The 25672-nt window shown below is 40.9% G+C and overlaps 1 protein-coding gene across 1 annotated transcript in view; it reads left to right on the top strand.

The window, feature by feature from the left end:
• Positions 1-25672, top strand: part of SLC27A6 (solute carrier family 27 member 6) — a 71332-nt gene that overhangs the window by 18325 nt on the left and 27335 nt on the right. The window contains exons 3-4 of the mRNA XM_065873330.1: positions 695-853; positions 2155-2279. Of these exons, the coding sequence (XP_065729402.1) occupies positions 695-853; positions 2155-2279 (284 nt within the window). The remainder of the gene's footprint in view (positions 1-694; positions 854-2154; positions 2280-25672) is intronic.

Genomic DNA, 25672 nt, shown 5'->3' on the forward strand with positions numbered 1-25672 from the left:
AAAGGCATTGCATTATCAAGAATCAAGGATGCTAGTCTCACTCAAAATCTTTATACATGGCTTTGAGAAGAAATTTTGGAGGGATTCCCAGTACATGTGGATGACAATAAACTCTTTTAGGGTGTGAGATGCCACTCTATCAGGAAAAGCCACAGAAACTTCTTTTGAAAAAATGTAATAAATGAATTTTGGTTAGGATGGTAGGCAAGATCATGCCAATTTTGTGTATGAGATCTTCCAGTTAATGGAAATGGAGCACAAACCCTGTCAGAAAATATCAAAGCAGGTGCAGCAGCAAGGCGGACTTGAGGCTCACCCTGGTGAGTGTCTGGAAGTCACTGTAGACTGGGGTTCATAGCTACATGTGCTGCTGTCACCAAAAACCCATGACAACTTGGGCTTTATTCGGTAAATATGTTGAACCAGAGAAAGAATGATATATTTTTGGCATCTTTATAGCAGATATGGCTCTTTGAACCTTACAAGATCTCAAACTCTGTGTAATTTTATAGTTTTAATCCTTCTGGGTAGATCTAAGATTCTAGAGATTAATTACAGTTGTAGCTGACACTTGTATGGCCCCTTTTACCAAGGATATAGACCATTTTGATGTATTTTTTTCTCAACTGCTGTTGTAGTTGATACCAGCATAGTATCTATTCTATTCCTTCTTTCTTTCTTTCTTTTCTTCTAGGTCTCCCAAAAGCAGCTGTGATTTGTCAGCTGCAGGCTATGAAGAGTTCTGCTGGATTATGGGCTTTTGGTTGTACTTCCAATGACATCATTTATATATCCCTTCCTCTGTATCACAGTGCAGGATCTCTCCTGGGAATTGGTGGATGTATTGAGTTAGGTAAGCTTTTGTTTTCTGTTTCATAAGTTCTCAAAATGCCTAATAATTGGAACTTGCCTTCATTAAAGTGCAAAACTCTCTATCAGTAGAATTCAGAGTGATCGTGTGCATGTTATACAATTATAAAAAAAATATTTATTAAAAGGACACAATTTCATCACATACTTCAGTGTATGCCTGAAGTGGAAAGAGCAGTAATTTGGCCTTGTGGTTGGATCTGGCTGTAGACAGGGCTTCCCTCTCCATGTGGTCGCTCACCCTTGAGTGGTTGCTGCCCCTGCCCTTAAATGGTGGTAGGAGCCTTCCCAGAGGGTGAACTCAGAAGCTGTGTAGCTCTTAAGTCTTAGCCTCCTCGGAAGTAACATGGATCATTTCACCTGCACTTTGTTGATCAAAGCAAGTCACAAGCCAGTTTAAATTCAAGATTTGAAGAGTGGGGAAAGAGACCCCACTCCTTGAAGGGAAGGGTGGCAAATTCACACTGCAAAGGTAAGGGCGTAGGAGAAATTGTTGAGGCTATCTTTGCAAACAGTGTACCCCAGATACCCAAGAAGTCAGTTGGTAGAGCTGGTGACTCAGTAGATTCCATTCATAACCATGCTGAGATTATGTGTCTGTTACTGGTTAGTCCAGAAATAATATACAGAGATAATTCACCATTATTTATGTCTGTCTAAAATACTATAAAGTGATCTTATAGAATAGTATATTTAAAATATGGTCAATGTCCACAATAAATAAAGATGAGGGTCAAGACATTAGCATTTTCCTTGGAACATATTCATATGACTTACATTGTTATTAAAATTAGGTTGTTAAAATTAGCAGTCATCAATGAACCTTTTTGTTGGTGCTTTCATCCTAACTCTACCTTACCAGCTCTCAATCTCAAACTATATTGAGACTGCTTAAAAGTTTTTAAAAATGAATACTATGTATATATTCAACGTTGAAAGTAAGTGAATATTCTTGGTTTCTGTGAGCAAGGATGACCTTATCTATATTTATGCTCTAATACTTGTAATTCTCCTACATATTTTGACTGCTTCTTTCATCCCATATATTGCAAAAAGTATATCTACGGTCAAAATATAAAATTACAACATGAATATTTTTAAAAGACTTATTGGACTGTCAGATTAATGTTTTCAAATGAGCTTGATATAAATGGCCACTGATGGTTTATAAAAGCCTTGAAAGTGAGCAAAAGTGTTCTAGACAGAGCAACATCATTTGTGTTTTATGTTAATTCTGCCCTTGAATTTTTTTTCCCTTTTGCCTTTTTATACCTTTTCTTGTAGGTGCTACTTGTGTGTTAAAGAAGAAATTTTCAGCAAGCCAATTTTGGAACGACTGCAAAAAGTATAATGTGACTGTGTTTCAGTACATTGGAGAACTTTGTCGCTACCTTTGCAAACAACCTAAGGTAAGAGTAATCGTTGTCAGAGAGAAAACGTAACTTCAGAAAGAAAAAGAAAATAATTGAGAGAAAATAGTTTTTCTTTGCTTATACTCCACTTTCTTCCAGAACATAGTTTAACTGACTTACAAAGATGTATGCAAAACCCCAAGATAAAATGAGTACAAAACAAGTCAGAGAAAATAAAAGGAAGATATCAGGAATGTACTAATGTGTTTTATATTGAGGCAGGAGAAGACAGACTGGCAATCCAGTCCACTTCATGTTTAGACGGATTAAAATTTCTGTAAACATAGCATGCATCTGATTATGAAATTATTTTGTGTTTACAGAAAGCAGTTATTCCAAGGGTTGAATTAGATCATCTTTTAAAATGCTGGTCTTTAAATAACACACAAAAACTAATAACAATGATTATACTTGTTTCTCTATTTGTTTTCTTTTGAATAAGTGATTACATCAGAATATCTTTTTGTTTGGTTTTGCTGTAAACTTAAAAAGAAACTTTGCTTTGATTTGCACTTGTCTCCCCACCACCTCAAGCAATCATTTCCATGAATTTTTGATAAATTGCCCCCTTCTGAAAATAGACCCGCAGAGACAGTTGCATTAGCCTAAAGCTTGTCTTTATTAGTTCGTTTGCTTTTTTGCCCTCAGAAGTTGTTGTCCTTTTCCTGGTCTCATTTGTATTTTGAGAAGCTTATTTTTTCACTGTCTGATTGTCTAAGCATTCTTGAGGCTACAAGGAAGTTTCTCAGCCTGTAATCAAATCAAAACCAGCCGCCCTTGAAGGATGGTGACAGAGGTTGCCTTTCTTTACCCACAGCACAACTGAGACGAGGCTGGAGGCATTTAAATAAGACTTTATTAAAGATATGGAATTACACAGGAGAGATAACACTGAGAAGAATCTGAAACTGGATAATCTTATTTACAAAATGCTTGTAAATTTAAGCTTGGAGTTTGCCATGGAGAGACCTTCCATCTAACTCCTGACCTGCCTCCTTGTGGGAGAAGCCATCCTTCCTCTTTCTTTGGTCAGGAGTACTTCAAATAGCTAAAGATTCCCGACATCCATAGCTAAGACAAGGAGTCCCAGAAAGACCTTTATTTTCCTCCAGGAGATTTTGCCAGTATCAAAGTTGTGGTCTTACCTGAGGATTCCCAGTAGAATAATTATAATGCCACAAGCTACATATTTTCTCTTATAGTTTTCATTGTATTCTTTGATGATATGATATCTGGACTATGTAATTTAAGGAATTAATGCCCTCCAGTAAAATGAAAGCCTCCTTCAGTATAGGACATAGTAAGCACTACCTAATGAACTTCTTCATGGCTTTTCTAGACCATGCCCCCAGCCATTCTTATTTCCTCTCATCCTTTATTAGCAACATTAACTTTTGCAAGATCATTTGCTCTGTAAGTATCTATTGAATGGTTGGATTCATGCATTAATTTTTTTCTGTAGGGCCTCAGAAGTGAAGGTAGTCAAAGGGCATGGGTATTTTGGTGATTTTTTTATGGCGTATTTCCAGACTGCTGTTCAGAGTGGTGGATGTGATTTAGAATCTCATCGACAATGTGGGAGTATGCCCACTGCACAGTCTCTTATTGATACTGAGTGGTATTAAAAATAGTGGTCTTCCAGTGTCCTTCATGGAAAACTAGACACTAGTTGTTTTTGTTTGTTTGTTTGTTTGTTTTGCTGTACGCGGGCCTTTCACTGTTGTGGCGTCTCCCGTTGTGGAGCACAGGCTCCGGACGCGCAGGCTCAGTGGCCATGGCTCACGGGCCCAGACGCTCCGCGGCATGTGGGATCTTCCCGGACCAGGGCACGAACCCGTGTCCCCTGCATCGGCAGGCGGACTCGCAACCACTGCGCCACCAGGGAAGCCCGACACTAGTTGTTTTTGTTGTTGTTGTTGTCAGTCAGTAACGCTTACATTTTACTTACGTGGGTAACACCTAAAACACGTTATGCTTTTTAAGCTTCCTCAAAAGTCGCTGTAGGATGGAGAACAGGGAGAATAGGCCAGTTTCCATGGCCCACCCTGTCAAATACGGTTGATGAAACCCAACTTGCTTGGGCTTCATAGTGATATTCTGTTTGAACAAAGAATGTCCTATTTTTTAAAAAAAAAATGAGGAAAAGATTTCTAATTTTATTTATAATTTTATAGACTAGAAACAAACATTTTAAATTTCTTTGTTAAGATTACTGGCAAGGTGGGATAGTTTTCTAGCTGTATTTCCCTTTTAAAATACCTCTTCTGAGTCTTTTACTCATTTATCTCCTTGGCACATAATGTTTTATCTTATTCGTTTGAGCTCTCATTTCATATAATAAAGGAATTAACAGTTTGTCATATTTGCTACAAGTCTTTTTTCAAGGTGTTTTCCTTTGACATTTTTAAATGAAATGAAATAGTCTTTTCACCTCTCTGAATTTGTAATGCACTGATTTGGGGGAAATACTATAGCTGCAGAGAATTTGAGAGAACTGAGAATTGAAAGCAGAACTCCTGTTTGCTTTTAGTTATTAAGTATTCTAACTCTTAATTAAAGTTCTTTGAGGAAAGACTAGTGTTTGTGTAATAATCTCTAACCACTTACCTGAAGACAAGTTGAGGAGGAGAGAGAGAAATAAATATAGATTTGCCAGAGGAAAACTGAATGATTTTTTTTAGCAGAGATGCGTTGTATTACCTAATCCTCTTTGTTGATTTCTCACAGAAAGAGTACAAACAGTTCTTGGCATTAAAGATTGGGAAAGGGAGAAAGTCATTTTGTTATGACATCTTATCCCTTCAAGGAGATCTTGCTTTCTTGCTGTCCAGTGTTCATTCCTTTCAGTGAACTTCCCCTGAAAGGAAGTGTCAGTGTCTGCTGTGCAGCCAACATAGCAGGGGTTCAAGTAGGGCCACGGAGTGAACAAGTGACATGGTCCACATCCTCAAAGAAATTAAATTGCGTGTCTCATGAGTCATGGTTTGAAGCCCCATAGATATTTACTATAAATCTTTAAAAGAAAGCGAAGCCACATATTCCCTAAGTATATCCAGAGTTGTTGTCAATCTCAGGTAAGTAATATATTCCAAAGGACATTTACCTGCAGGCAGAAGCCACAGTCTGAGTTGAGTGTTTGTATATAGCTGTATAAAAACATCCTAGGGTTGGTTTTCCCTGGCTGGAAGCACTTAGCACCCCCCACCCAACCCCATCTTTTTTCTCTTTTTAAAAACTCCAGTTACAAAATTTCCTTTCGCATAAACACTGGATGTGCCTCAAACTGCTGGCAGCCGCACTGTCCTTAAGAAAAAAGAAGCTGAGGTACTGGCTTCTCTTAGTCATGGAGTGTTGGGGTAATTATCCTCTTCCCCTGAGACTAGGAAGGCAGCTCTTTCCCCACTTGCCAATCTTCTATATTTTCTACATTACTGAAGACCATCATACATTTTATGATTGGGTCTAGCTCTACATTTTCTTAATGCTGCATTTAATATCAATAGGTGAGGAATGTGGTGGAACTCTAGACATCAGTGATCCTCTGGGGGACTCTTGCTGCACAGTTTATCTTATTTAAATAACTCTGCCATACCTAGGGATTTACCTAGGAATAGGATCATGTCACTCATTCATTCATGCAGGTAATGTTGTAGGTTTGAGTTGAAAGGGGCACAGAAGACAAACAAGACCCCTTTTCTCACGTAACTTACACTCTGGTTTGAGGAGAGAGAAAATAAGCCAGCAAACACATGAAGAAAAGTGATTACAGATAATGACAAATATTATGAAGAAACAAAACCAGCTGAAGTGATGGAGACCAATGAGTGGCGAGAGTGGGGCATTGCTAATTATAATAGATTGAATGGTCAGGGAAGACTTCAATTGACATGGTGACCTGCGAGCTGAGGAATCGTTATGACAGGTGGGATCCAGCCATGGAAAAGCTGGGGGACTGCAGTCTGCATGGAATAAACTGAAAACGGAGCAACCCACAGAGGACATAGCCTGAGTGTTTAAAGAGAAGGAGCTGGGTCATCCATAGACCAGATCTTATGGGGCTCAGTAGACCCTGGAGGAGAAATTTGATTTTGTTCCCATCAGAGTATTTGGAAAAAGATGAAGGCAAACTGGAAAATACTATACCAATTTGGGATCTATTTTGAAGGAAAGATAACAAGACTTGTTAGTTCAAGAATAGGGAGTGAAGAGTGAAGAAATGGATAGAATCAAGGATGCGTCCCAGGTTTCTGGTTCAAATGTCTAGGCAAATTGCAAACCATTTGCTGAGATAAGGAAAACTGAGATTTGGGGAATGAAAATTAAATTTCTTTTGGACCTGTTAAGTTTGGTTTGTTAATTAGACATCCAGGGTAAGAAGTAAAATAGGCAGTTGGATGCAAGAATCTGGAGCCCAAAGAGTGCAAGGGACGGGACCTAGCTAGCAAAGACCTATGTTATAATGCATAAGTATGATGCCTGTTTTTCAAGTTAACATTATAGTTTATCATTTACACTATATAGTTTGTCTATAGCTCTCAATGTGGAATACCCACGTTTTGACATTCTCAAGGCATAGCTTATATTCTTTAGTATATATTTGTATATATGTTTTCTATTAATTATATCCTGTTTCTTTATTCTATTTTCTTAAAATCTAAGATATTTATTGGGAGCCAGAAAGTATACTTATGATTCTGGATACTGTAGTGAAAATATATTAAAACTTCGACAAAATGGATTATGCTCAACTCCCATCATGAAAAGAGACATTTTTAAACACCTGAATGTTTGATGAATATTTATTAAATATTTTTCATTAAATATTGTTCATTAAATTCCATATGGATTGTACTAAATTTGTCACTAGTAATGTTTAGACAGTCCTGCAGTGAACCCCTAAGTGTTTTTTGAGGGTAAAAAAATGAAAATGTTGAAATTGATGACGTGAGATTGTTTTCAGACTTCAACATGAAAGGACACCTACTTTATTTTCTCCAAAGAAAGTCTATCATTTCTTTCAAGCTTTAAGAGGTTTCCTTGTTATATTTAGATAAGATGTAAGGATGAAGGCAATGCAACAGTACCAGAGAATAAAATTCCAGTAGGGGAGACTAAATGATGCTGACTTAACCTAAATCTCTTGAATTTGTTGTTTATTTGTTTTACCAGTTATGTTTTGAATGGGTCTGAAGACAGGTAAAGGCTAAGTGCATTGGCATTACCTTGTCCCTGATTCAGGGCATTACCATTTATTCTTTTCTAATTGAAAATGGATATTTTTAAAGCATTTGTTCTTTTTATCGTGTTTTCATTTTCTTAGTTTCTATATAACTTCAAGTGTTTCACCATTATGTTTTCCCCATTTCACATCTTGTGAAAGATGTAGTTTCTCAAAGCATTAAGCTGTGGAAACTTTTTCATCACACATAGTAACCTCTAAGGAATGCTGTTTTAAAACTATTATGAATTTTAGTTGTTATTAAGGTGTTCTGATTTAGTTTCATTACCATTGTTTTCTCGACAACACTCAAAACAATTGATTTTACCTCCAAGACCTAGTCGTTTAAAGATATTTTTAAATTTTTTCTTTTCCCCAAATATTTGAAGCATATTATTACATGGTTGAGAAAATCAACTCTCTTTTAAAACCCAGTTTTTCTTAAATAAATCAAAGATGTGTTTACTATTCTCACACTAAATATGAAAGCATTTAGAAAAGTCAGCAAGGAACCAGAACTTTCTTTTCTGCTTAGAAACTGCAAATATAGAAATATGAGGGATGACAGAGGAGAAGGCCATGTGAAGACAGAGGTAGAGGTTGGAGTGATGCAGCCACAAGCCAAGGTCGCCTGGAGCTACCAGAAGCTGGAAGAGGCAAGCAAGGATTCTCCACTAGGACCTTCAGAGGGAAGATGGCCCTGCCAACAATCTTGATTTAAGACTTCTGGCCTTCAGAACTTTGCTGATCATCTGAGCTGTGATCCTCAAACATGGTTCTTTGTCCCTCCTAACATCAAACAGTGAATTTCCTTGCTGCAGAGAGGAAATTGCACCTTTAAAGAGAAAATATCACAGGCTGCTTTCCACAATGCAGTTGCTGTGGTTATCTACAATAACAAATCCAAAGAGGAGCCAGTCACCATGACTCATCCAGGCACTTGACATATTATTGCTGTCATGATTACAGAATTGAGGGGTAAGGATATTTTGAGTTACCTGGAGAAAAACATCTCTACAAATGACAATAGCGGTTGGAACTCGAACACTGCCAAAGAACTTCAGCTGTGGCTCTCTAGTCTTCATGTCAATATCCTTCATTATTTTGACGATTATTTCTTCAGCATGGCTTATATTCTACTTCATTCAGAATATCAGGTACACAAATGCCTGGGACAGGAACCAGAAGAATTCCAACTAATAAATGATGAAGGGGACTTCCCTGGTGGTGCAGTGGTTAAGGATCAGCCTGCCAATGCAGGGGACACAGGTTCATTCCCTGGTCCAGTAAGATCCCACATGCCATGGAACAGCTAAGCCTGTGTACCACAACTAGTGAGCCTGTGCTCTAGAGCCCGTGAGCCACAACTACTGAGCCTGCGCACCACAACTCCTGAAACCCGCGCGCTCTAGGGCCAGTGTGCCGCAACTACTGGGCCTGCGTGCTGCAACTACTGGAGCCTGCGCGCCTAGAGCCCATCTTCCTCCACCACAAGAAAATCCACTGCAACAAGAAGCCCACGCACCACTCCCGCTCGCTGCAGCTAGAGAAAGCCTGAGCGCAGCAACAAAGACCCAACGCAGCCAAATAAATAAATAAAGGCAGAAGGAAAAAAACAAAAAGAAATATGAGGGAGTAAGATAAAAAAAAAAAAAGCTATTAGCAACCTAAATGTCAGTAGAATTAGGAGGGAATTAATGTTTTGGAAAGTTTTAGAACTGCGTATATATTAAAGACTTTTTATAAGTGCTAATTTTAATACTTAATGATTCGTAGTTCATGGGTAGTGGTACATTTAAGTATACATATCTTTTTCTGTCTATCTGCTTATACCTTTCCTGCTGTCATTTCCATTAAGAATACATATATCCTTTATTTATTAAATTTCCCTACAAATTTAGCTTTATGTGGGAAGCCATCAGATAGTGTGTTGGCTGTAGAATCAAAAGACAGGCTCAGTTTCAAGCTCTTGTTGTATGACTCTGCTGGTCTTTTCTCTTTGAGCCATAGTTCCTGTCTTTATATAAATACCTACATCTCCTAATTCGGCCTTTGATTCTCACCATCTGGTTATGAGATATATGTGAAAAAATGTAAACTGGTAAGCCAATACAAATGGAAGGATTTTATTTTTATGCAGAACATGGTAATGTTTTCCATGAATGTCATTATAAAATTAGAGTAATTTTTGTGGCGTTAAAAAATAATTGGCCTTTGACTAACAAAAATCATACAACATTGATTGTAAAAGTCAATTTAGATCATGATTATTTTAAAATAAAACTTTTTAATAATGTTAAAATATTAACAATTTTATATTATACTTGTCACACAAAAACATTAGAAATAAAAATAAAATAAAAAACCCTGAAAACATTATACCTGTTTCCCCTTGGGGTATATCCTGCTGTTACTGTAAATGTGGTATGTTAGTAAGGTTTTCCTACATTGCAGACTGATTTAACATTTAAAAATTTACCTTCAAGATTATTTATTTTATTGTTTATTTGCTGTTTTTCACATTGCCTATTCCTTTAATTGTGTGTTCCTGATACTCATGCTACAGACATAGGAAGTCAAGGTCAGAAATGGTTGATCTTTGCCCTTCCAGTAAGGCTTACCAGCAAATACAAGAATCTTTAGCAAATTATTACCAACTAGAATTTTCCAAAAGATTATTTTATTCCCAATGAAAAAAAGTAACAATGAATTTAAAGATGAGAGTTTTTTTTTCAGTACTCGGGCCTCTCACTGTTGCGGCCTCTCCCGTTGCAGAGCACAGGCTCCGGATGCGCAGGCCCAGCGGCCATGGCTCATGGGCCCAGCCACTCCGCGGCACGTGGGATCTTCCCGGACCGGGGCACGAAGCCGTGTCCCCTGCATCGGCAGGCGGACTCTCAACCACTGCGCCACCAGGGAAGCCCAATATGAGGGTTTTAATTCCATCTTTTCCATTAATTCATCATGCGACATCAGGCAAAGCCTTTAATTTCTTTGCCCCCTAGAGCTGGGGAGCTTGAAGTTCAAGCCTGTCTTCCCTGTCTTACAAGCTCTGTGATCTTGGACAAATTTTTGCTTTTCTGAGCAGCCTCCACCCCAGTTTTCTCATCTATAAAATGAGTGTAATAACAATTACATCCAGAGCTGACATAAGGATGAATGAGTTAAGTACTGAAGTACAAATGAAAACAGATTGACCGTAATGCTGGGGGCTCTCTGGAAGAGGAGACAGCCTTCTCCCAAGAGGCCTTGCAAGACAGTTTTGTTATCATAGTAGATGTGCCAAAATTGTTCTAGCTTCCAGCCTGACAGGTTCAGAACTGCATTTATCAGTACCTGTCTTTACATTAGACTCATATAAACCAGGTTCAGGAATGCCAGTTTATAGCTTTAAGTTGTCTCCATTGCTGGGTCTTCCTCAATCTTCCTGACCTCTAATTGTTAGTGTGTCCAGGACTCTCAATCAAGCTTTTCCCTTTTCTCTCTGGACATGTTCCCAGCTGCAAATACCATCTACAACTTAACTCTCAAATTTATATCTGTAGCCCTGTCTTCTCCCTTGATGTCAACTTTTATGTGTCTAGATTCCTACTTGGCATCTCCACTTAGAAATCTGATTGACATCTCGTCTCAAAAGTGGCGAACTTTGGGCTTCCCTGGTGGCGCAGTGGTTGAGAGTCCGCCTGCCGATGCAGGGGACACAGGTTCGTGCCCCGGTCCGGGAAGATCCCACGTGCCGCGGAGCGGCTGGGCCCGTGAGCCATGGCCACTGAGCCTGCTTGTCCGGAGCCTGTGCTCCGCAACGGGAGAGGCCACAACAGTGAGAGGCCCGCGTACCGCAAAAAAAAAAAAAAAAAAAAAAGTGGCGAACTTTGTCAGCACCTCCCACCTCAGCATGTACTCCTTGCTTCCATCTTGACTGTCTCAGTCAATGACAACTCCATTCTTCCAGGTACTCAGTCACAAACACTCTAGAATGTCCCTTGCAGCTTCTCTTTTTCTCATACCTCCTGTCCAATCCATGAGCCCATCCTGCAGTTTCAACCTTTAAATATATCCAGACTCAAACCTCCTCTTACCACCTGACCTGCTGCTGTCATCTCCATCAGCACTACTTCTCCCCTGAAATTCCAGCAATGGCCTCTTCTTAATTCCATTTTGCCCCCCTAACTTCAATTCTTACGTAGCAATTGGAATGATTCTGTTAAAATGTAAGTCAGATTATGTTACTTCACTACTCAAATCCTTCTGATAGTTTACTTGGAGGAAAAGTCCAGATTCCCTTGGCATGGGTCACATAGCTCTATGTGATCTGCTTCCCCTGCTGGGACCTCCTCCCCTATCCGCTCCGTCACCCCACCAGACTACTTGTTTACTCCACCCCAGCCTCACTGGCCTCCTCTCTTTTTCTTCAATGTGCCAGGGCTCTCAGTTTCCTCCCACTGAGTGTTCCCCCCCGTATATTTGCATGCCTCACTCCCTGATCCATTGAAATCCCGTCCTCCTCCTGTTTGGAGAGCGTTTCTCTGGCGACAACCCCTATAAACGTCTGGTATGGTCACCTTCCCAACTCTAGTGGACCCCGTACCCGAAATCTGGTTCAAATGTGGAGACTGATGACGATGCCACACATGCAGTAAGAGAATATGAACAGGTTTATCACTCCTATGATGGGGCTTTCTGAGGAGAGTAGGGCAGGGGCCCAAGCAGGCCAAAAACTGGCTTGAGAAAGCAGGGGAAAGAGACAGGTTCAGCTTTTATTGTGATAAGAGGCTAGCACTAGGCTGAGGGGCCTTGTGCATGCAGGGTTGCTCATGCGCTTTGAATTTCCTGTTGCTGCCAAAGGAAGGAGCCCTGGGCTTTCTCAAGAGCTTGCCCAGATATAGGGCAGAAGAGGAAAGGGGATTGGGGGTGGTTTGAAAGCTCTCAGCAGTCAAACATCAAGAATAGAGTCAGAAAAAAAAAAAAAAAAAGAATAGAGTCAGCTCTTTATTACAGTGTCTCTGAGTCTTCTTTCCCTGCTCTATTTTCCTCATAGAACTTATTACCCCATTACATATTTTATAGATAATTTTTATTTGTTGTCACTTAATCTCCCCACCCTATTATATAAGTTCCAGGAAAGCGGGGAGTTTATCATTTTCATCTCTAGTTATATCCTCAGTACTCAGAATGGTGCCTGCCATAGTAGTGCTCAATAAAAATTTGTTGAATTATTTTAAAAATTAAAGTAACAAATGTAATGAGACCAGTTGCTGGGACACCTATGTGTTCATGATGGGCACAATCTTTGCCTAGTCCAGACCTGAAAGGAAAGCTCAACTGTAATGAGAAAGTCAGAGTTCCTGGGGAGGACAGAGTTCAGGGAGACATTTTGGAAAAATCAAAGTCAGCATCATTGCGGGAAGGGTGTCAGGCCATTGCTGCTTCCAGCTCACAGCAGAAATTATCCTGCACTTTTAATGGGCCCCTGAACTTTTCAGAACATTCATTAGTGACTTGTGGTAGCTGTGGCTCAGGTGACCTCTTTCTGGGTTTCCCGGGAAGATCATCCTCCCTTTACAACTGCACAGCCTTTTCTTAGGTGAGTGAAAACAGTCATTTGGGTCAGAGGTGAGTCCTGCAGACTCCTGGAGCTGGTCTTTCTCTACAAGGCAACTGTGCAATGCCTCTGGTCTGAAGCATTGATTTCCTCCCATTTTCAGTTCTCACCAGTGCTGCCAGGATAGAAAGCACCTGTGCAGAGTGAGTGGTCTGCAAATGGTAATCTCAATTACTTATTATTTCTAGAAAATGAATTGGAAATAAGTCCACTATGTGGTACATCTTTCTGCTGTAACATTTGCAATCACAGAGGTCTTTTCTAGCTGTTATTTGTGACTTAAAATGGTTTGTTGAACTGATGACTGTTATCTCTGAAACTGTGGCCTGCCCGTAACCAGACTGGAAAGGCAGCTACACCAAGACTTGGGCAGCTGAGCCCACGCTATCTTAGCCTTGGGGGCCTCTCCTTTTAAATCCTCTTATGTCCTTTCTCAAAAGAGTCCCCTGCCCTCTCCCCTCCACCATGCCTTTCCTGCTTCAGTATAAGAAACTGCTGTTTTGTGCCTATTTTCTTAACAGGATTCTCTCGTATCCTGTTTGCATTTAAGGTTTCTTTGTCCCTGCTCTGTGATACCCACTGGGCTTGCTGCCTATATTTTTCCAGTGAGTAGTAGTAGAGTGTCCATGAAAGAAGCAAACTGTTGGAATGTGTAGTTATTCTGCTTATTACAGGGATGTGTGGTTGTGATACATGTGCGTATGTGATTATCAGTGGGTGTTAGGGGAAAGAGGTCTTCTGTTAAATAGAATCATGATGGAAGAATCATAATCCCTAACACATGTTGTTAATATGTTTTAATAAAGGAATTAGACCATACTTTTGTTTTGTGCATTAAGCTGCTAGTTATCCAGGGCTGAAGGCAGAAATGATTTATCCCTTTTTTTCCACTTTGAGTTTATGTTTCTCTTCTGTCTCTCCATGAGTTTATGTTTCTTTTCTGTCTCTCCATCTATCAACCGTCTTTGTTTCCTGAGAAGTCAGGGTTGATACACAAAATTACCTGTATTGAAACAGAGCCTCCAGAGTTTCACTTTTCACAGGCATACAAAGAGCCTCTTCAGCCTGGGTGTGTTATAGATTCACTGAGTAGGATTAAGCACATGGTCTGGAACAAAGAGGTTTTGTTTCTAAGAGGTGTTGTTAGAGACCTGCATATTTGGCAAGTGAATAAATCTGTGACTGGGTAGGAGGTAACTGTAGTTCAACCACTGCCTCAAATATAGCAGCTCAACAGACACTCCTGGAAAACAGCTCTCAAAGGATGTTTTGAAGAAACAAGAGCCTTGGTACAAAATAACGTGACTCCTTCACTGCTATCCGCACACCATTGTGATGCGTGGTACTGAAAGCCAGAGGGACTGTCTACTGCAATCCATAACCCTGGGGTCGCTACATTAAAAGCTCTGACCCATTCAGTAAATTCTCTCTTAAATTTCAAATGGGATTTTAAAGGGCTGACAATAAAATGAGTCCTTTCTGTGTACTGTAAAATGGCTTACTGTGTGTGTGTGCCAGTGTGTAAACATTTAAGCACTTACTGCTGAATTAGAAACCCAGGTTTCAATTGCTTCCTATTACTGAAATCACGCGGAAAGGCTTGGAAAAATAGAGCAGGGGCTGTTAAGGGTTTTTGAGCTGGTTTTCTCCCTCTGCCCCTTTTTCCTTCTTTCCTTCTTTCCTCTCATCCCTCGTTCCTTCCCTCCCTCTCTGCCCACAGAGCACTTACACTTTGATGAGTTCAAATTCTATCTTTGTTTATCTGGTGTATGACTTTGGACCTGAACTTCATTATCCCAATGTGCAAAATGGGGATAATGCTGCTTATTTCATGAGGTTGTCATGGTGATTAAAATGAGATAATATAATAACCTGGTCATGGAGGTACAGACATATTTCACTCCCTTGCTTCTTCTGATACGGCTGCAGACGTGTCTTTTGTTCCCGTCCCACTCTCTCTGGATTTCTGCTTTTCCCCCTTTCTTGGACTCTGCTTGCCTTGATTTCTGTTTGTAAGTCTCTTTATTTGCATGTATCTCTTTCCGTGTGTCTCAATACTGATGTCTCTGTGAGCAGCTGTGTGTCTTTATGTGTGTGCCTCTCTGCCTTCTGGTATATGTGTCTAGTTTATATCATTTTTTTTTTTTGCTCTGTGTGTGTGTGTATGTGTGTGTTTGTGTGTGGGTGAGAGAGAGAGTGACAGAGAATATCCCTCTGTGTGCATGCTTCTTTGTCACTGTCTTTCACTTCGTGTGTGTTGTGGATCTCTGTGCTGTGTGAATGTGTGTCACTTTGCATCTCTGTGTGTGTGTGTGTCCAGCTCTCTGAGTGTCTCTGTGTTTCTCTCACATGCAGTGGGTCTCTTTCTGCCTCTGCATATGTCACTCTGTTTCTGTTTCTGTGTATCTCTTTTTCACTCTGTCCCTTTCTCTGTTTTGTTCATATTCTCTCTCTCTCTCTTTTACTTTCACTCTCTGCCCTTCCTGCTTTCTATCTGTCTTTTTGTCTCTCATGTACTCTCTCAGACTCTCCATCTCTGTCTCTCTGTATCTTAGTCTCTGCCACTCTGTGACTTTCTCTTGTGTATGTACATATGAAGGTGCTATGTGTTCATTAGTTCATTTAATCGTACATGTATTTATGCATGCTCTTCTCATACTGTCCTCAACACAGCTTAGATATCCAGTGACAGTTAGGTAGTAACTTCATAACTCAGGAAGAAGTGAAAGGAATGAGAATTTGTTCTAAAGAAGCCTTCAGGGACTTTCCTCGTGGTGCAGTGGTTAAGAATCCATCTGCCAATGCAGGGGACATGGGTTCGAGCCCTGGTCCGGGAAGATCCCACATGCCGCGGAGCAACTAAGCCCATGCGCCACAACTACTGAGCTCATGCACCACAACTACTGAAGCCTTTATGCCTAGAGCCTGTGCTCCACAACAAGAGGAGACACCGCAGTGAGAAACCCACACACTGCAACAAAGGATAGCCCCTGGTCGCCACAACTAGAGAAAGCCCGCATGCAGTAACAAAGACCCAACACAGCCAAAAATAAATAAATAAATAAATAAATTTATAAAAAAAATAAAAAATTAAATTAAAGAAGCCTTCAGGAGACTTATGGACAGAGAGGAGATTCTTTTTTTTTTTTTTTTTTTTTTTTAAACATCTTTATTGGGGTATAATTGCTTTACAATGGTGTGTTAGTTTCTGCTTTATAACAAAGTGAATCAGCTATACATATACATATGTTCCCATATGTCTTCCCTCTTGCGTCTCCCTCCCTCCCACTCTCCCCATCCCACCCTTCCAGGCTGTCACAAAGCACCGAGCTAATATCCCTGTGCCTTGCGGCTGCTTCCCCCCAGCTATCTACCTTACTACGTTTGTTAGTGTGTACATGTCCATGACTCTCTCTCGCCCTGTCAAAACTCACCCCTCCCCCTCCCCATACCCTCAAGTCCGTTCTCCAGTAGGTCTGCGTCTTTATTCCTATCTTACCCCTAGGTTCTTCATGACATTTTTTTCCCTTAAATTCCATATATATGTGTTAGCATACGGTATTTGTCTTTTTCTTTCTGACTTACTTCACTCTGTATGACAGACTCTAGGTCTATCCATCTCATTACAAATAGCTCAATTTCATTTCTTTTTAAGGCTGAGTAATATTCCATTGTGTATATGTGCCACATCTTCTTTATCCATTCATCCGATGATGGGCGCTTAGGTTGTTTCCATGTCCTGGCTATTGTAAATAGAGCTGCAATGAACATTTTGGTACATGACTCTTTTTGAATTTTGGTTTTCTCAGGGTATATGCCAAGTAGTGGGATTGCTGGGTCATATGGTAATTCTATTTGTAGTTTTTTAAGGAACCTCCATACTGTTCTCCACAGTGGCTGAACCAATTCACATTCCCACCAGCAGTGCAAGAGTGTCCCCTTTTCTCCACACCCTCTCCAGCATTTATTGTTTCTAGATTTTTTGATGATGGCCATTCTGACTGGTGTGAGATGATATCTCATTGTAGTTTTGATTTGCATTTCTCTAATGACTAATGATGTTGAGCATTCTTTCATGTGTTTGTTGGCACTCTGTATATCTTCTTTGGAGAAATGTCTATTTAGGTCTTCTGCCCATTTTTGGATGGGGTTGTTTGTTTTTTTGTTATTGAGCTGCATGAGCTGCTTGTAAATTTTGGAGATTAATCCTTTGTCAGTTGCTTCATTTGCAAATGTTTTCTCCCATTCTGAGGGTTGTCTTTTGGTCTTGGTTATGGTTTCCTTTGCTGTGCAAAAGCTTTGAAGTTTCATTAGGTCCCATTTGTTTATTTTTGTTTTTATTTCCATTACTCTAGGAGGTGGGTCAGAAAGGATCTTGCTGTGATTTATGTCATAGAGTGTTCTTCCTATGTTTTCTTCTAAGAGTTTGATAGTTTCTGGCCTTACATTTAGGTCTTTAATCCATTTTGAGCTTATTTTTGTGTATGGTGTTAGGGAGTGATCTAATCTCATACTTTTACATGTACCTGTCCAGTTTTCCCAGCACCATTTATTGAAGAGGCTGTCCTTTCTCCACTGTACATTCCTGCCTCCTTTATCAAAGATAAGGTGTCCATATACTGTTGCTTTGTAATATAGTCTGAAGTCAGGGAGCCTGATTCCTCCAGCTCCTTTTTTTGTTCTCAAGATTGCTTTGGCTATTCGGGGTCTTTTGTGTTTCCATACAAATTGCGAAATTTTTTGTTCTAGTTCTGTGAAAAATGCCAGTGGTAGTTTGATAGGGATTGCATTGAATCTGTAGATTGCTTTGGGTAGTAGAGTCATTTTCACAATGTTGATTCTTCCCATCCAAGAACATGGTATATCTCTCCATCTATTTGTATCATCTTTAATTTCTTTCATCAGTGTCTTATAATTTTCTGCATACAGGTCTTTCGTATCCTTAGGTAGGTTTATTCCTAGATATTTTATTCTTTTTGTTGCAATGGTAAATGGGAGTGTTTTCTTGATTTCACTTTCAGATTTTTCATCATTAGTATATAGGAATGCCAGAGATTTCTGTGCATTAATTTTGTATCCTGCTACTTTACCAAATTCATTGATTAGCTCTAGTAGTTTTCTGGTAGCATCTTTAGGATTCTCTATGTATAGTATCATGTCATCTGCAAACAGTGACAGCTTTACTTCTTCTTTTCCGATTTGGATTCCTTTTATTTCCTTTTCTTCTCTGATTGGTGTGGCTAAAACTTCCAAAACTATGTTGAATAAGAGTGGTGAGAGTGGGCAACCTTGTCTTGTTCCTGATCTTAGTGGAAATGCTTTCAGTTTTTCACCATTGAGGATGATGTTTGCTGTGGGCTTGTCATATATGGCTTTTATTATGTTTAGGAAAGTTCCCTCTATGCCTACTTTCTGGAGGGTTTTTATCATAAATGGGTGTTGAATTTTGTCGAAAGCTTTCTCTGCATCTATTGAGATGATCATATGGTTTTTCTCCTTCAATTTGTTAATATGGTGTATCACATTGATAGATTTGCGTATATTGAAGAATCCTTGCATTCCTGGAATAAACCCCACTTGATCATGGTGTATGATCCTTTTAATGTGCTGTTGGATTCTGTTTGCTAGTATTTTGTTGAGGATTTTTGCATCTATGTTCATCAGTGATATTGGCCTGTAGTTTTCTTTCTTTGTGACATCCTTGTCTGGTTTTGGTATCAAGGTGATGGTGGCTTCGTAGAAGGAATTTGGGAGTGTTCCTCCCTCTGCTATATTTTGGAAGAGTTTGAGAAGGATAGGTGTTAGCTCTTCTCTAAACGTTTGATAGAATTCACCTGTGAAGCCATCTGGTCCTGGGCTTTTGTTTGTTGGAAGGTTTTTAATCACAGTTTCAATTTCAGTGCTTGTGATTGGTCTGTTCATATTTTCTATTTCTTCCTGATTCAGTCTTGGCAGGTTGTGCATTTCTAAGAATTTGTCCATTTCTTCCAGATTGTCCATTTTATTGGCATAGAGTTGCTTGTAGTAATCTCTCATGATTTTTTTTATTTCTGCAGTGTCAGTTGTTACTTCTCCTTTTTCATTTCTAATTCTATTGGTTTGAGTCTTGTCCCTTTTTTTCTTGATGAGTCTGGCTAGTGGTTTATCTATTTTGTTTATCTTCTCAAAGAACCAGCTTTTAGTTTTATTGATCTTTGCTATTGTTTCCTTCATTTCTTTTTCATTTATTTCTGATCTGATTTTTATGATTTCTTTCCTTCTGCTAGCTTTGGGGTTTTTTTTGTTCTTCTTTCTCTAATTGCTTGAGGTGCAAGGTTAGGTTGTTTATTCGAGATGTTTCCTGCTTCTTAAGGTGGGCTTGTATTGCTATAAACTTCCCCCTTAGAACTGCTTTTGCTGCATCCCATAGGTTTTGGGTCGTTGTGTCTCCATTGTCATTTGTTTCTAGGTATTTTTTTATTTCCTCTTTGATTTCTTCAGTGATCACTTCATTATTAAGTAGTGTATTGTTTAGCCTCCATGTGTTTGTATTTTTTAAAGATCTTTTCCTGTAATTGATATCTAGTCTCATGGCGTTGTGGTCGGAAAAGATACTTGATACAATTTCAGTTTTTTTAAATTTACCAAGGCTTGATTTGTGACCCAAGATATGATCTATCCTGGAGAATGTTCCATGAGCACTTGAGAAAAATGTGTATTCTGTTGTTTTTGGATGGAGTGTCCTATAAATATCAATTAAGTCCATCTTGTTTAACGTATCATTTAAAGCTTGTGTTTCCTTATTTATTTTCATTTTGGATGATCTGTCCATGGGTAAAAGTGGGGTGTTAAAGTCGCCTACTATGAATGTGTTACTGTTGATCTCCCCTTCTATGGTTGTTAGTATTTGCCTTATGTATTGAGGTGCTCCTATGTTGGGTGCATAAATATTTACAATTGTTATATCTTCTTCTTGGATCGATCCCTTGATCATTATGTAGTGTCCTTCTTTGTCCCTTTTAATAGTCCTTATTTTAAAGTCTATTTTGTCTGATATGAGAATTGCTACTCCAGCTTTCTTTTGGTTTCCATTTGCATGGAATATCTTTTTCCATCCCCTTACTTTCAGTCTGTATGTGTCTCTAGTTCTGAGGTGGGTCTCTTGTAGACAGCATATATAAGGGTCTTGTTTTTGTATCCATTCAGCCAATCTGTGTCTCTTGGTGGGAGCATTTAGTCCATTTACATTTAAGGTAATTATCGATATGTATGTTCCTATTTCCATTTTATATATTGTTTTGGGTTCGCTACTATAGGTCATTTCCTTCTCTTGTGTTTCGTGTCTAGAGAAGTTCCTTTAGCATTTGTTGTAAAGCTGGTTTGGTGGTGCTGAACTCTCTCAGCTTTTGCTTGTCTGTAAAGGTTTTAATTTCTCCATCAAATGTGAATGAGATCCTTGCTGGGTAGAGTAGTCTTGGTTGCAGGCTACTCTCCTTCATCACTTTCAGTATGTCCTGCCACTCCCTTCTGGCTTGTAGGGTTTCTGCTGAGAGATCAGCTGTTAACCTTATGGGGATTCCCTTGTGTGTTATTTGTTGTTTTTCCCTTGCTGCTTTTAATATGCTTTTTTGTATTTAATTTTTGACAGTTTGATTAATATGTGTCTTGGCGTGTTTCTCCTTGTATTTATCCTGTATGGGACCCTCTGTGCTTCCTGGACTTGATTAACTATTTCCTTTCCCATATTAGGGAAGTTTTCAACTATAATCTCTTCAAATATTTTCTCAGTCCCTTTCTTTCTTTCTTCTTCTTCTGGAACCCCTATAATTCGAATGTTGGTGCGTTTCATGTTGTCCCAGAGGTCTCTGAGACTGTCCTCAGTTCTTTTCATTCTTTTTTCTTTATTCTGCTCTGCAGTAGTTATTTCCACTACTTTATCTTCCAGGTCACTTATCCGTTCTTCTGCCTCAGTTATTCTGCTATTGATCCTATCTAGAGTGATTTTAATTTCATTTATTGCATTGTTCATCGTTGCTTGTTTCATCTTTAGTTCTTGTAGGTCCTTGTTAACTGTTTCTTGCATTTTGTCCATTCTACTTCCAAGATTTCGGATCATCCTTACTATCATTATTCTGAATTCTTTTTCAGGTAGATTGCCTATTTCCTCTTCATTTGTTAGGTCTGGTGGGTTTTTATCTTGCTCCTTCATCTGCTGTGTGTTTTTCTGTCTTCTCATTTTGCTTATCTTACTGTGTTTGGGGTCTCCTTTTTGCAGGCTGCACTGTCGTAGTTCCCGTTGTTTTTGATGTCTGTCTCCAGTGGCTAAGGTTGTTTCAGTGGGTTGTGTAGGCTTCCTGGTGGAGGGGACTAGTGCCTGTGTTGTGCTGGATGAGGCTGGATCTTGTCTCTCTAGTGGCCAGGTTCACGTCTGGTGGTGTGTTTTGGGGTGTCTGTGGCCTTATTATGATTTTAGGCAGCCTCTCTGCTAATGGGTGGGGTTGTGTTCCTGTTTTGCTAGTTGTTTGGCATAGGTTGTCCAGCACTGTGGCTTGCTGGTCGTTGAGTGAAGCTGGGTGCTGGTGTTAAGATGGAGGTCTCTGGGATATTTCCACCGTTTAATATTATGTGGAGCTGGGAGGTCTCTTGTTGACCAGTGTCCTGAAGTTGGCTCTCCTACCTCAGAGGCAGAGCCCTGACTCCTGGCTGGAGCACCAAGAGCCTTTCATCCACACAGCTCAGAATAAAAGGGAGAAAAAGTAGGGAGAATTAGTAGAAGTATGAGTAAAGAAAGAAGGAAAGGAGGAAAGGAAGGAAGGAAGAAAGAAGCAAAGAAGGAAAGAAAGGAGGGAGGGAGGGAGGGAGGGAGGAAGGAAGGAAGGAGGGAAAGAAGGAAAAAAGACAGAAAGAAAGATGATACAGTAAAAATAAAATAAAGTATAATATAGTTATTGAATTAAAAAATATTTAGAAAAAAAAAAAAAGGGACGGATAGAACCTTAGGACAAATGTTGGAAGCAAAGCTATACAGAGAAAATCTTACACAGAAGCATACACATACACCTTCACAAAAAGAGGTAAAGGGGGAAAAATCATAAATCCTGCTCCCTGAGACCACCTCCTCAATTTGGGGTGATTCGTTGTCTAAAGGAGGGAAGGAAGGAAGGAAAGAAAGAAAGAACGAAGGTAAAGTATAATAAAGTTATTACAATTAAACTTAATTATTAAGAAAAAGAAATTTTAAAAAAAAGTCATGGACGGATAGAGCCCTAGGACAAATGGTGGAAGCAAGAGTATACAGACCAGATCTCACACAGAAGCATACACGTACACATTCACAAAAAGAGGAAAAGGGAAAAAAATCATAGATCTCGCTCCTAAATTCCACCTCTTCAATTTGGGATCATTCCTTGTCGATTCAGGTATTCCACAGATGCAGGGTATATCAAGTTGATTGTGGAGCTTTAATCCGCTGCTTCTGTGGCTGCTGGGAGAGATTTCCCTTTCTCTTCTCTGTTCTCACAGCTCACAGGAGCTCAGCTTTGGATTTGGCCCTGCCTCTGCGTGTAGGTCGCTGGAGGGCGTCTGTTTTTTCGCTCAGACAGGACGGGGTTAAAGGAGCCGCTGATTCGGGGCCTCCGGCTCACTCAGGCCGGGGGTTGGGGGATGGGGGAAGGAGGGGCACTGCGTGCGGGGCCGGCCTGCGGCGGCAGAGGCAGCGTGACGTTGCGGCAGAGGCCGGCGTGATGTTGCACCAGCCTGAGGCCCGCCGTGCGCTGTCCCGGGGAAGTTGTCCCTGGATCCCGGGAACCTGGCAGTGGCGGGCTGCACAGGCTCCGCGGAAGAGGGGTGTGGAGAGTGACCTGTGCTCGCACACAGGCCCCTTGGTGGCGGCAGCAGCAGCCTTAGCGTCTCCCGCCCGTCTCTGGGGTCCGCGGTTTTAGCCGCGGCTCGCGCCCGTCTCTGGGGTTTGCGCTTTCAGCCGCGGCTCGCGCCCGTCTCGGGGGCTCGCGCCCTCAGCCGCGGCTCGCGCCTGTCTCTGGGGTTCGCGCTTTTAGCCGCGGCTCGCGCCCGTCTCTGGAGTTCCTTTAAGCAGCGCTCTTAAACCCCTCTCCTCGCGCACCAGGAAACAAAGAGGGAAGAAAAAGTCTCTTGCCTCTTCGGCCGGTGCAGGCTTTTCCCCGAACTCCCTCCCGGCTAGTCGTGGTGCACTAACCCCTTCAGGCTATGTTCAAGCCGCCAACCCCAGTCCTCTCCCTGAGCTCCGTCCAAAACCGAAACCCGAGCCTCAGCTCGCAGCCCCGCCCGCCCCGGCGGGTGAGCAGACAAGCCTCTCGGGTTGGTGAGTGCTGGTCAGCACCGATCGTCTGTGCAGGAATCTCCCCGCTTTGCCCTCCGCACCCGTCGCTGTGCACTACTCCGCGGTCCCGAAACTCCCCCCTCTGCCTCCCGCAGTCTCCGCCCGCGGAGGGGCTTCCTAGTGTGTGGAAACTTTTCCTCCTTCACAGCTCCCTCCCATTGGTGCAGGTGCCGTCCTTATTCTTTTGTCTCTGTTTTTTCTTTTGCCCTACCCAGTTACGTGGGGAGTTTCTTGCCTTTTGGGAGGTCTGAGGTCTTCTGCCAGCCTTCAGTAGGAGTTCTGTAGGAGTTGTTCCACGTGTGGATGTATTTCTGGTGTATCCGTGGGGAGGAAGGCGATCTCCGCGTCTTACTCTTCCGACATCTTCAAGGTCCCCCCCGAGAGGAGATTCTTTAAATTATAGATGGGCATTAGGAAGATTTGGTTGTATTTTAGATGATTTACCACTAATTTCACAAATCACCTTCAAAATGGACGCATATAAGACCAAATATAATTAGCAAACCTCAGACCCTCCTCTTAATTTCCATAAACTCCAGGGTGACGTTTGAAGGCTCCCTTTGCCAATCTTGATGATTTTTTTTCTTCCATACATTTGTCGTTCTGCTGACCCTCCTTTTCCATTTCCCTGACCATAATCTGGGTTCCTCCTCTAATCATCTTTTATCTGGACCACTTTAGCTGCTATCTCTGACTCCTGCCAACCTCCCAGTCCATCGTGCCAGTTGATGCTGGGTTAATGTTGCTATTACTTCAGGCTCTGCTTGATCCCTTCCCTTGGCTTCCAGTCATCTTCCAGGGTTACCAAGAGAGCTTCACAACATCACTACCTGGGTAGGATTTTTAAAAAGGCTCATCTGAACAATATTTTGCCCTCCTACCAAAATGCTCAATGAGTATAAGAAACTCTACACCTGCTTTACAAATAAAACCAACTCGCAGTTATTTCCAATGAGATAAAGCATTTCTTAAGAAGACATAGAATGAACTTAAATGGGAATCTGGATGAGGAAGCTTCACCAATTTGTAGCACCAGTGTGTTGTCCAGTTTACCTGGTGGTGCTTAACGCGTGTAAATATTAAGTTGATTTTTTTTTTACTTTTTTTTTTTATAATTTAGGGCAGAGGTCAGCAAGCTTTATCTGTAAAGCACTAGATTAGTAAACATTTTAGGCTTTGTGAATCATGCTGTCTCTGTTACAACTACTTAATTCTACCTCTGTATTGCAAAAGCAGGATAGAAAATCCATATAAATGGGTGTAATTGTGTTCTAATAAAACTTTATTTACAAAAACAGGAAGTAGGGACTTCCCTGGTGGCACAATGGGTAAGACTCTGCACTCCCAATACAGGGGGCCTGGGTTTGATCCCCAGTCAGGGAACTGGATCCCACATGCATGCTGCAACTAAGAGTTCATATGCCACAGCTAAGAAGCCAGTGAGCTGCAACTAAGAAGCCCGTGAACCGCAGCTAAGGAGCCCACCTGCCACAACTAAGACCCAGTGCAACCAAAAAAAAACAGGAAGTAGGCTGGATTTAGCCCCTGCTAACCCTTGATAACATTTATGATAACACCTTATTGTGTATTATATATCTTTTAGGTAAAGTTTCCATTCCTGGGCAAACTAGTTTTTTTAAAACTTCTGTTTATCTCTCTCTCTCTCCATTATGTATATACATGTGATTGTGTGTGTGCCAAAAATAACTATAGGCATGTACTGTATGTGGAGCAGTGTACAGTGAAGCAGAGGCAGAGCGGCTCCGCGAGCTCCTCTCTCTCCACTTTGCCATAGAGAACCCCTGACTGGCCGCTGAGGGCGAGCCACACATACGCCGTCATGCCCGGCAAACCCGTGAGGTCACTATCATTTGACAAAGGCTTTGCTGCAGTTCATCTTCCTCCCTGTATACTTTCCGTTTGCCTTCCTGGAATTCTGCTGCATCACAGAAGCTGGAAGTTCTGATGTTCCATTGAAATCACAATGGAAACTCTCGATTTGACTGGCTCTTCGTACTGCAGCCAGGAGTCAGTGCTGTGCCTCTCAGGTGGGAGAGCCAACTTCAGGACATGCTCCACAAGAGACCTCTCAGTTCCATGTAATATCAAATGGCGAAAATCTCCCAGAGATCTCCATCTCAACACCGGCACCCAGGTTCACTCAACGACAAGCAAGCTACAGTGCTGGACACCCTATGCCAAGCAACTAGCAAGACAGGAACACAACCCCACCC

This window comes from Phocoena phocoena, chromosome 3 (assembly GCF_963924675.1).
Source record: "Phocoena phocoena chromosome 3, mPhoPho1.1, whole genome shotgun sequence".
Taxonomy (NCBI): Eukaryota; Metazoa; Chordata; class Mammalia; order Artiodactyla; family Phocoenidae; genus Phocoena; species Phocoena phocoena.